Source organism: Calypte anna, chromosome 23, assembly GCF_003957555.1.
Source record: "Calypte anna isolate BGI_N300 chromosome 23, bCalAnn1_v1.p, whole genome shotgun sequence".
NCBI lineage: Eukaryota > Metazoa > Chordata > Aves > Apodiformes > Trochilidae > Calypte > Calypte anna.
The window spans coordinates 5,607,167-5,619,564 of NC_044268.1; the positions used below are offsets into that span (position 1 = coordinate 5,607,167).

The 12,398-nt window shown below is 45.5% G+C and overlaps 1 protein-coding gene and 1 non-coding gene across 13 annotated transcripts in view; both read right to left on the reverse strand.

The window, feature by feature from the left end:
- Positions 1 to 2,744: 2,744 nt before the first annotated feature.
- Positions 2,745 to 12,398, reverse strand: part of PUM1 (pumilio RNA binding family member 1) — a 70,722-nt gene continuing 61,068 nt past the window's right edge. For all 12 annotated transcript variants that reach the window (XM_030464231.1, XM_030464232.1, XM_030464235.1 and 9 more), the window contains 4 exons: positions 10,920 to 11,045; positions 9,781 to 9,902; positions 7,979 to 8,171; positions 2,745 to 4,617 (listed from right to left, as the gene is read on the reverse strand). In XM_030464231.1, coding sequence (XP_030320091.1) covers positions 4,486 to 4,617; positions 7,979 to 8,171; positions 9,781 to 9,902; positions 10,920 to 11,045 — 573 coding nt within the window. In that variant the 3' untranslated portion in view covers positions 2,745 to 4,485. The remainder of the gene's footprint in view (positions 4,618 to 7,978; positions 8,172 to 9,780; positions 9,903 to 10,919; positions 11,046 to 12,398) is intronic.
- On the reverse strand, positions 7,333 to 7,419 carry LOC115599596. Its single transcript, XR_003988522.1, has one exon. It is a non-coding gene; the product is annotated as a small nucleolar RNA SNORD103/SNORD85 (small nucleolar RNA).

A 12,398-nucleotide genomic window follows, 5' to 3' on the forward strand; every position in this document is an offset into this window, starting at 1 on the left:
CTCTGGAGCATGGGGCAGGGAAGGGATCGTGGGGCAGGGGGGGTGCTGGGGGGTCCATGAAGCAGTGGAGGGGACCCTGGGGCACGGAGGGGACCGGAGAGGGTCCCGGGGGCTCCGCTCCGGAGCCATTTCTGGGGCTGCATCGCCCCCCCGTGGCCGCGGCCACAACTGCAGGGGCGGAGGCGGGAGCACCCACAAAGGGGGGGGACACCCCGCAAAGGGGGGGACGGAGGGGGCCCGGCTGCCACCGGGTCCTTGTCTGCTCGGTTGGAATTGGGAGGAGTTGTTGGGTGAAGGTGAGCGGGAGGGATCCCGGCTGATGGGCTGGACCCGGGGTGTCACGATGGACCCTGGGTGTCGTGATGGAACCTGGTGGGGTGATGGTTCCCAGCTGATGGGATGGACCCTGGGTGCCACGATGGACCCCGAGTGTCACGATGGACCCCGGGTGTCACGATGGACCCTGGATATTGTGATGGAACCTGTTTGTACTGATGGTTCCCAGCTGATGGGATGGACCCTGGGTGCCACGATGGACCCTGGGTGTCCAGAAGAAGAAACACAGACCTGAGCATACTCTCACCCCAGTTTCCAACCTCACACCTGAGATACATGCTCAACACTGAAATAAACTTAAACCACACCCCCCCAATATTATTATTATTATTACTATTATTATTATTACTATTATTACTATTATTACTATTATCCCTTGCTTTCACCATGTCCTGCCCCAAATCTGCAGCCACCATGGGTGAAACAAAGCCTTAAAATTGCTCCAAGAGCACCAGATGCTGCAGCAGGTGGGACCCAAGGGCTCCTGTAACCCCCAGGGCTCAGCGAGGCTTCAAACCCGGGGCAAAAGAAAAGGTGTCAGCAAGGACAGGGCAGCTCCCTCCTTGAATAGAACAACAGAGGGTGTGAAAAGTGATTAAAGGCACTGCTGTCACAGGGGTGTTGGGATTTGCTCATGAGTGAGAAGAACAAAGTGGCAGCATGGGCAGGAGAAGTCGTTTCACACACGCACCAAAATCGAACCTTTTAATGAGCTGAGACAAAAATCTGATTTCCTGCAAGATGAGGAAGCAGCTTCCCCTCCATCAATTTACCACCCATCCACCTGCTGGCACCAGGGCTCCAGCTTACTGGGATTTCCCAAAAGATTCAGAAAAGTCTTTAAAGCCAACAGCTGCCAAGGTGCAGGGTACACACACGGAGGTCTTGATTGAGCACAGGGAAATGGGGAAAGATGGGGTGTAAAACGAGGGTGATTTTTCTCCCCACACAAGGGAGTCTGGTCAGCAGCACAGGGGATGAATCCAGAGCTGGAGCTTCCCCCAGATGGGGAGTGGGGGACAGGAGGACAAAGGCAGACTGAGGAGATGCACAGGAATAGGGTCCAGACAAATATGAACATGGAGCAGGAGGTGACACGGGTGAGCAGTGTCCTAAATTTGGTCACAGCACCAGCTCAGAGCTGAACTTCACCTCTTGGGAAGGAGAGGAAAGGGCAAAGTCTCCATGGAAACACATGCTCAGTGCTTGCTCTCGCTTTTCCAGCAGTTCTCCTGGCACCAGGAAACATCCCAGCTCTCAAAATTGCTGGGACATCCCCACCAAGACTGATGGGTGCAGCTGCTCAGCCCCCACCCTGCCCTTTTCATAGAATCCTAGAATGGGCTGGGCTGGAAGGGACCTCAGGGATCATCAGCTCCAACCCTTGATCCACTCCCACTGCAGTTCCCAGCCCATGGCACTCAGTGCCACATCCAGGCTCTTTGGAAAGATCTCCAGACACGGAGAATCCACTACTTCCCTGGGCAGCCCATTCCAATGCCTGATCACCCTCTCCAGAAAGAAATTCTTTCTCATCTCCAACCTAAACCTCCCCTGGCACAACTTGAGACCTTTTGTGCCCTCTTGTCTTGCTGAGAGTTGCCTGGGAAAAGAGCCCAACCCCCCCCCTGGCTCCAACCTCCTTTCAGGGAGTTGGAGAGAGTGATGAGGTCTCTCTGCCTCCCCAGAACCCAAAACGCCCAGAGGAGGATGAGGACACAAACCAGGTTCTGCACAACCAGCAGCTCTGCAGCCCCCCAGGCCCCTTCTGCAGAGAGGGGACAGAGCAGCAGAGGAAAGCAGGAGCAGCTGAGAGGTCCCGGGGAAGTTCTTCCCCACCCCTCTCTGCAAGTGCTTAAAGGGACCCAGAGAGCCCTGGGGGTTGCTCAGCTCCAGCTCCCTGGCAGAGGATGAGAACGTGGTGCTACGAGTTTGGGCTCTGAAGAGGCTGAGATTGGGTGAACCCAACCCAGAGAAGCTGAACCCAGAATCCCCCTTTCAGTGTTCAGGTTGGACATAAGAAATTCTTTGGGGTGAGGGTGCTGAGCCCCAGGTTCCCCCAGAAGCTGTGGCTGCCCCATCCCTGGCAGTGTCCAAGGTTGGATGGGGCTTGGAGCACCCTGGGCTGGGGGAGGTGTCCCTGACCATGGCAGGGGGGGCACTGGTGGGGGCTTTAAGGTTTATTCCAACCCAAACCAGTCTGGGATTGTGATTTTATGTGTCCAAAGAGGAAACCCCCCCCCCAAATTCCCAGCACTGGGGTGCAGGTACCCATCCGTGGTCATTCTGCTCTATGCTGTCCTGGTGCAGCTGCTGCTCGATGAGGACAGGGCTGCTCGTGGCAAAGCTGCTTTCAAATAAAGAAAAAAGAGGTTAAAAGTTGCAGAAATGGTTCAAAAAAGGCCGAGGCAGATTCCAAAGTTCTGTATTTTTCAAAATAAAGATCACACGTTGTTTAGAGACAATCTACACAAGAGTTACAAAAAATAGTCGCCCAGGCATAAGCATACACAGGTTTGTTAATTATACACATATGGTTACAAGTGTGCTTGCAAAAAAGTTCATTGGAAATATACACAAGGCTCTGTAAATGTACACCGTGTAGTGTTACAATTCTATATTCAAACAAGGAAAATTGACAGTATGTTACATTCACTTACAAGTAGACAAAATGCAAAATACAGTTCATCTTCTGTACAAAAAGGGGAGGTGATTCACACTTTACAAGGTGAAAAGGGACTCTGATTGTAAGGAAAACTAGGGGAGTTCTGTACTTTTGCACTTTTTGTTTCTTACTGTCACAAAATAAGCAAAACATTACTTTTTAAGATTCAAAAAAACACTATTTTGAACTGAATCATCTTTGTATAACATTTAGAAAGGATTGCTACTGTTCAACTAGGTGACAAATAAAACCAAGCAATTATTTTTATTTTGTTTAAACATTAACTAGGCTGTATAAAGAGAACATTTCCTTCAAAAGAAAAAATTTACTTCTGGTTGAAATTACAATTTACAATATACAACACTATATGCTACGACCATAAAAGGTGTGAATATACACTGAAATGCACAGGTTTTGCTAATTCTTTTTTTTTTTTTCTTACCAAAAAACGGGTTTATGTCGATTCAAACTTCTCCACATTTACATTACAGAGGTTTACAAATGTACAATTGTACAGTCAGAAGTATGTTCCACTACTAGGGTACATTATAGATACAGATCAGACATCAAAACAAGAAAATACTACAAATTTTTATATATGTAAAGTCTACACCAAGTATACACTATATATTTATAGAAGCAAGACCAAAGCCGAGTTGGATTTTTTTTTTTCCTCATGCTAAATAATCAAATTGTGTCTCTGCATGTGAACAAAACCAACTGAGTAGGCAGTAAACAAGTCCACCCACCTCCCACCCCCTTGCTTTAAAATCTTTCCAGGTGTATACGTTTTTCTACCCCAAAAAAGGACAGGACAGCCAAGCCACCTTCTTTAGCATGTTAGACTAAAAAAAAAAAAAAAAGAAAAATAATTAAAAAAGCAATTAAAAAGTTTCAAAAACTTCTCTTTTTGTTGTTGTTGTTTTTTGAAACTGAAGCTTTAGCAAGTTGAATTTTGGGTTTAGGTTTCTAACCAGCATTCAGTGCCTCCTCTGTGCTCTTGAACTAAAATCCCAACTTCTCGCTGATTTTTTGGGCTAAAAGGAGAAGGAGCAGATTATTTGCAAAAGAAGTTGCCTGCGAGGCAAGATGAATTAAAAACAGGTTTTTGGGTTGTTTTTGTTTGTTTGTTTTCTTCAAACCAACCACCCTGAAAGTTTCCATACTTGGAATATAGATACAACAGTGAACAAAAATGTGGCCTTCCATGTACATTTGATACCTATGTACAAGTATTCTATACACCAGTAAAACAGCAGGGCAATTAGTTAATTAAAAAAAATAATTAGTACATGTTATGCATAATAAAATTAAAGAAATTTACAAAAGCTTTTCTGTTTTTTTTTCCTTTGTTTTGTTTTTGTCTTTTTGTTTGCTTCTCAGCTGCTCAGCAACCACAAAACCTTTTTGAGCTGTATACTGGGATTTTGTGGGTTGCTGGCTCTGGGTGCTGCTGGCCAGTGAGCTCCTCCCCAGCATGTGCCTCAAATGATACCATTTGGGGGGCCACAGATGGGCCCAAGGTCCACCCCATTCTTCATGTAGTACTTCTCCAGCTTGGCCAAGATGTGTTTGCCATAGGTGTATTTACGCAGGGTAGCGATGTGAGGCCGGATCTAGGAGAGAAAAAAACAAAACAAAACAGTGAGTGAAGCTCAGGAACCCAAATTTAAGGTCACAACCATCCTGAGGGAGCTCCTGGCATCGTGCAGTCAGTGGTGGCCACCAGCAGAAGAGCAGAAAATCACAAAAACACCTGAAATACCCAAAGTGCTGCTTGCGTAATCAGCTCAATTCCTGTGAATCAAGGTCAGGTTTTCATCCTTCCCTGATGGTATTTTTAGGAGGATCTGGTCAAGCAGGTGGCATCATCATCACCTTGAGCCCAACTACTGGAGTCCAGTTAGATCCAAGATTGTGGATGGTTACAAGGCTCTGTCTCACAAATACTCAAAGTACCCAAAATACCCAAAGTGCCGTTTGCATTATCACCTCAATTCCTGTGAATCAAGTTCAGGTTTCACCCTTCCCTGATGGTATTTTTAGGAGGAACTTCTGGTCAATCAGGTGGCATCATCACCTTGAGCCCTATTAGTGGAATCCAGTTGGATCCAAGACTGTGGATGGTTACAAGGCTCTGTCCCACAAGAGGAGGCTGGAAGACACGAGCCTGGGTGCTGGAGCTGCCCAGGGGTGCCCTGACTCTGCCCCCAGCTAGGGGTGAACACAGAGAAGGCATCAGAAGGGCCTCAAGGATCTGAGCTGAACACCAGCAGGATCTTCAGCCTCCCCCAGGCTTCAGGTGACCCTCAGGACTGCCAAAAGCCCCAAGAAGCTGCTGAATTTCATCAGGATCTTCTGAACAGCTACCAGGAGATGCAAGCAGTGTCCCCGGGCTGAACAGCAGTTTCATTTCTGAACCCGACCATTCAAATCTTTATTTTAAGCAGAGGAGAGAAGTCTGGAGGCCAACTTCACCCACTCACAACTATTTCAGTCTCACCACCCCTGTAGGGACTGTAGCCAAAGCTCCTGTTGCTGCTGTAACATCATTATGCTGCTGAAGTTCTCCCAGACAGCTTCAGAGGAACGAGACACAACTCATTTTCATTACCCCTGGCATCCAGAACACAAATCCAATGGATCTGTAGTGCTGTGGTGGGACAAACCAACCTGAAGATGCTGTCCAGCCTTCCCTGCTCCTCAGGAGATCCATCACCTGCCTCAGCCAGGAATGACCCTGACACCAAATCCATCCCAACCTCACCTGATGGCAGCAGCTCAGCCTCTAACCCTTTAAATCCCAATTGCACCCCAAGGATCAGCTCGTCAGGATCACAGAGTGATGCCTTGGCTCTCCACACACCCCTATCTCAGAAGGTCTGACTACTGCTCAGAGGCTAAGGAGAAATCCCAGCTCCAACACTTTGTTCTTTCTCCATTTTTAAGACTTTTTGATTTTTTTTCCCTAACAGAACTGTTAATATTCCTTTTTGTTATTCTATTTCTTTTAATTAAAAGTGCTGACTTCAGCAATCACACAAACTTTCCCAACCCAACCCAACTGTTGATACCCTCAGCTTTCCCAGGCTTCCATTCAGCTTGATAATAATGTAGCTGGGATCTTCATCTTCAGCCAGTCCTACTTAGCTCTCATCCCACTTCTGACAACCACACTGAAAAGCTGATCAGCATTTTATTATTATTTTAAAAACTTCACTTGACAAGAGAAAGAACAAGTCAGTAAAGATCATTCTTGATTTGCTTTTTTAAATATATATATATATATTTATATTAGCAAAGCTACAGATCATTCTGCTAAGGAGAAAGAACATGTCAGTAAAGATCATTCTTGATTTTTAATCTCTCTCTATACTTAGATTAGCAAAGCTCCAGGTCATTCTGCTACAGTTAAACTGCACACAGCCCTTGCCACACAGTTTTATTTAATCATCTTTATAATATATTTTGGACTAACGGAGATTTTGGTTTAAAAGAACTACTCTGAGTGATTCCTAAACCTGAGAATTCACCTCCCTGAAGATTATTTCAGCTGCAGGTGTATTGTTGGTAAACCACTCCACTGTCCTGTGTAGGTAAAAATCAGAACCTTTGCACAGACACCCACTTCTTTTTACAGAAAAATCAATTGCTCCATTTTACTCAAGGATTCTTAAATACACTTGATCTCATTGGGACTTCAATACCTGACACTTCACAGCTCCTCTTATAAAGAAAAAAAAAATAAAATCAGGTTTTCCAAGCCAGTGTGTGTCAGGATTTCATTTCCAGTAAGAGGTCTGGATCTAGCTGGTATTTTGCACAAACAGCCCCTAAACCCATGTGACTGAAGCAAATAATCTCAGTTCCACTCCACACTTAAAAGCCATTTTTCCCCATTCATTAGAGTTCTAAAGACTCACAAATGTGACCTCTGAAAGCAGGGAAATGGAGACATTGGCTGATCTTTAGAGTCTCCTTCCCCTGGGGCAGCAAGCATCCAGCCTGGTGAGGTAATATTGGCAGGAGCATGTATCTAATTCCAAAATGTCTTTATTTTCAATTCCAAAATGTCTTTATTTTTGACAAATATCACATCCTGAAATGGTTACAGACTCCAACACCACAGCTCAATGCTCTAAACCGTGGGAGCTTCTCAGCAAAACCACACTGAGAACTGAGAATTTGATTGATGCCTCCAGCAGCACAAGCCCTGTTGGCATGGTGTCACCTCTGCCACCTCTGCTGTCCTCCCCAGGGCTGTGAAGCAGGGACTTAGGTGACAAGAGAGGCAGCAGGGGGTGGGTGCTGGGGCTGCAGGTGTGTGGGGGGCTGGCTGGGATCCACTGAGCACATTTTGCTGCTCTCATCAGGGAACTCTGAGCTCAGTGAGGGCTCAGTGTGTTGTCACTGCCAGACCTTCAGGGGACCCTGGCACAGCACCCACCCCGTGGCACTGCTGCAGTCACAGCCCTGGTGCTTTTGCAGCAGTTTGCTATGCTACAAATGCAGAACTAGGTTACTAGGTCAGAAGAGATGGCTCAAAGCAATCAGCTTGTTTTAAGTCCAACTGGCATCTCATTATTTCACATTTTTCCTATTTCAGCTACTCCTGAAATACTCAACTTTGAAATACTTCTCTCACTAGGGAATTTTGATGGCAAAAATATCTGACTGAGGACAGTCAGCCACTGCAATGGTCTCCCAGGGGAAGTGGTGGATTCCCCCACTTTGGAAAGTTTTCAGTCTCAGCACAACGGGGTGCTGGGATGTCTCACATCACCAATAATATGAGAAGGTTTGGAACAATAATATCAGAGGGGTTGGACCAGACGACCCTTGAGGTCCCTTCCAGCCTGACATTCTGTGATTCTATGCAAACCAATCACCTCAGCCTTCTTTTTTTTTTTTCTCTCTGGGCTCGGTGTGGCTGTGACAAACCTCCCGTCTGCACCCACGGGTGGCAGCTGCTCTTACCTTGTGCATGACAATCTTCCTCTGCGCAGGCTCTGCCACATCAATCATCTTCTGCACCACGTAGTTGGCATACTGATCCTTCATCATGGTGTATAAGGCACTGTGAGGGCCATCATTCATAGTGCACACCTCATCGATCAGCATGGCCCGCTCGGTGCGGGACGCGTGGGTCACACACTTCTCCACCACGTTGCTGCAACCAGAAAGGACAAGTTGTGAGCAGGCAACATCTGCTGGGCTTTGCCTTCAACCCTGAGGTCATCTCTGCTGCTTCTAGCAAGGGTAAGACCACTGAGGAGGGACATACAGGCTGGCAGAGTTCAGCGATGTGAAAATGAAGGGAGCTGGGAGTTGAGTGGGAATTCGGGTAAAGGTGCAGTGCAGGTTTTCTTTGGGATGACAATTTGAGCTGTGGCTGCTTCACCAGAGAAGCAGATGAGTTGTTCTTTGGTTTCCTCACTATTGGAGCTCACCAGAAGAAGGTCTGAGGTGACAACAACAGAGAAACAGGAAGGGAAAACCTCAAAACGTAGAGAGCTTCCAAAATTCCTGAATACACGAGCTGACCCCAGGCTCTGCTCTGCAGGGAGCCAAGTTAAGAGCTCTAAAAAGGAGATGGAGAATTCTGCTAGCCTTAATTTCTGCCTCCCTGACTGAATCAGAAAATCACCAAGTTTTCTTTGAGATGACAATTCAGAGCCTGCCCACTAGAGAAGCAGATGAGTTGTTCTTTGGTTTCCTCACTACTGGAGCTCACCAGAAGAAGGTCTGAGGTGACAACAACAGGGAAACATTTATTTAGGAAGGAAAAATCTTCTCAAACATAGAGAACTTCCAAAATTCCTGATTACATGAGCTGACCCCAGGCTCTGCTCTGCAGGGAGCCAAGTTAGACAGGAGCTCTAAAAAGGAGATGGAGAATTCTGCTAGCCTTAACTTCTGCCTCCCTGACTGAATCAGAAAATCACCAAGTGGTTTGCCACAGCTAGTGCTCAGCCCAGGGGACATCCCACACTAATTAACACTCCATCTGGAAAGAAGTTTGAAAAAAAAAAAAGAAAAAAGAGTAAGACAAGTCAGGAAAGAAGAATCTGAAATAACAACATTAAAGACCAGGCTCTTCTAATTCTTGTTAATGTTACACTCCCCTTGTGTCCAGAAGTATTAAAGCACTATTTTATTAATCATAAAAAGGAGAAATATTGAGCCTTTGAAGAGCTCAGCCTTCATGTTCAAATGGCTAAAAACCACACACAAAAGGAATTTACAAAGGTGGGAAATACAGCTTCATCTTGACAACCATTGAGGTGCCTGGATTTTACTTCCACCCATGCTCTGTAGCACCTGGGCTAACAGTCTGGGACTGCTGCAGCTTCCCTAAGAGGGTATCACTATGTACATGCCTCAAAAAGGACTGTCAGGTTTAGCATATAAAAAAATCACAGGTTTTTCTGTGAAAAGTGAGATGAAAAAGAATTTTGCCCCTAGATTTGATTCGCCCAGTATCCCAGAGGCAGTGGAATGCTCCTATGGCATGTTATTCATTAACCAAGGGATAGAAACCACTTAAAACCCCCAAAACACCCAATATATACAAAACCTCTTGGTCAAATTCAGGAATTTGGACCTTCCACATCTTCATTCTCCTTTATGACAAGGTAAACTTACCTTGCCAGTCACTCCTTCCAGGTTACAAGCAGTTATAAACAGCATTCTGGTGTTAAGCAAAAAGTTTTTCAGCTCTGGTCACCTGCCTACCCCCCACCCTTAACTCTACTGCAACTGAAGGAACAAATTCATACCTAGCAAATTTATGTTGACTCAACACCAGCACGTTGCCTCTGATTTCTGCTACAATCTTACTTTTATCCTCAGGTCGACCATGTTCTAGTACATGCTGGATAACATAGTTCCCATACTGATCCTGTTTGAGAGACAGCAGAAGTGGGTGACAAAACATGGACAGGAACCATTAATATCCAACTAGTTCCCAATGTGCATTATTAACACTCAAAGCTTGAACTGAACACTTAAGTAAAATACCTACTGAATACACCATGTAAATACTTTCCACTTCTACAGAAATGTGCATTCTGGAGTCTCACCAGGAGGTAAAATGCTACATTTTTGTACCAATCAGAAAACTCAAAGCAATTGCCTTGAACATGAAACAACAATATTCTGCTTATTTCAAGTTTCTTTGCTTTCTCCAGGTTCAAATGTACCAAATCACAAGTCCTCTAGGGCTCTGGGAGACAGCCTGTATGAATGCTCATATTCTGAATGTGTTTATATTTACAAGATACTTATTTTCCCAGTTCACAACATCAGAGGCATGACCCAAGGTCTCACCTCCATGGCCAACCTCTTCCCACTTTCCATGTGCTAAAAACAGGAGCACACAGGACAGGGTTTATTTGTGCCCCAGTCCCAGAGGCCTAGCAAAACAAGCCCTCAGAAGGACTCCAAGGAAGAGCAAAGGAAGCCAGGAAAGGGGTGTGCATAAAACCACCACATTTTAAGAACCCAAATTACTTGGCATTTTCTTTTCCTAGAAGTTAATCAGCTCTTTGCATCAACTCCTTTAAGATCTTACTTGGCAATGCTGGGTTAAAGGTTGGACTTGATGATCTTAAAGGTCTTTTCTAACCAAAATGATTCTGCAGTGAAATATTAGGATGTCCACCTACTCAGTCCTTAAAAGCCTTTTCAAAAAGGAAGTAACTACAGTTTTGATGTTTGCACATAGCCCAACCAATTAGTGGTGATGGGTTCTTGTCTGCATGCTTTTTCCCCATTCCTCCTCAAAAATGCAGTCCCTGTGTTCACAGGACCCCAGCAGCACTATAGCTGCAGTCCCACTTCCCAAAAGCTCTGCTAACACAAAGCAGTAACTGAGAAAGCACCACCCAGCACCCAAATTCCCCCTTCCCAGACAGACCTGAACCAGCTGCTCAGTGTGCTGGTGAAGTTCCTCCAAGATGGGAAGGGTCTGCTCAGGAAGACAGTGTTCAAGGATCCTCTGGATCACACGACAGCCATAGGGATGTGTAGACAATGCAAAAACCTGCACGTGACCAAGAGAGGAAAGCACAGGCAGCAAAAAATCTGTTAGTTAGCCTTTGGGAAACCCAGAAAACTTCTGGAACTCAATGAACACATGGTGGCTTTTCTCAGGCATGGCAGGGAATGTCAGGTTGCAGCACAGCAGCTCCAGAGAGCGTGAGGTGAAACTGGAACCATCTGCTCCCCACTGCCACAGGGGGTGGGAAGCACCTCACATCCCTGCTCAGGCTTCAGCTTCTCCATTCAGGAAAGAGGAAAAGAAATGGCAAAGCCAATTGATCAATAAAAAGAACACCAGGACAGCCAAGCCTTCTTAGAAAGCTGTTTTAAAAAACTGTTTCAAAAGAAAAAAAACCCAACCTCCTGTTTGCCAGCTCTGTTTGAAGCTGTGTAAGAAACAGTACAAACCAGGAAGGTTCAAAGTGCTCAGCAAAGGATTTTTCTCAACTATTTGGATTTGTTTCAAAGCCTTAACTGCACTCAGGAGAAGTGACAACAAAAGAAGCTTCTTGCTCATTTTTAACGCATTACCAAATCTGTTGCTAGGAACATGACACCTTTTTATTATTGCTGCACATTTTTCTCTCTAAAGCACAAAGTCCTATTTGGTTGCTTACAATTAACTAAGTAGCAAATCCCAGCACTGCAGTTTAATTGACAGCATACAAAATTTTAATAACTGTTGAGTAAACTGTGCAGGAAAACAAGACTTGAAGTGCAATTAAGTGCAGAAAAAACAGTCGAGGTGGTAAATTTAATCTTCTATATGAGAGTTCAGATGAAAGTGGGCTGGCTGGTCAAATACACATCAGTGTCACCACCCAAGTCCCTCAGAAGTATTTCTGCCCAGCCTAACTCCCTAGTGAAAGTTCCAAAGCAAAACTTGATCCAGCAGATCTGCTGAGTGAGTTTCCAGCTAGAATCCTGCATGTTTTGACACAGCCAAGCAAGTCCCCACTTTCAAAGCTGTTCCAGGAGCAGCCAAACTCCTGTAGCCTGGTTCCTGCTCTAATAACCCTGGGGCTATCCTCACATCCCTGTGGTAAACCCCTCAATACTTCAAAGTCCTCATCCAAAGCCAATTAAGTTGAAGCTGAAAATGCCCAAACCAGCACTGCTGAAATGGAAGACATGCTGACTATGGGCAGAATAAAGCCAGCTACACAATTAATATCCAGGACATCAATTCAGGAGGGGATACCAAGAAAAAAAAAAGAAAAAAAAGGTGGTGGTGGGGAATGAAGCACATGTAACTGCCCCCTTCTAAATGCAACTCAGGTTCTTCCCATGGTCTGAGGAAACCATCCTGACAGGCAGGGATGACAATCAAAGGTGACTACACCCATCACAGACC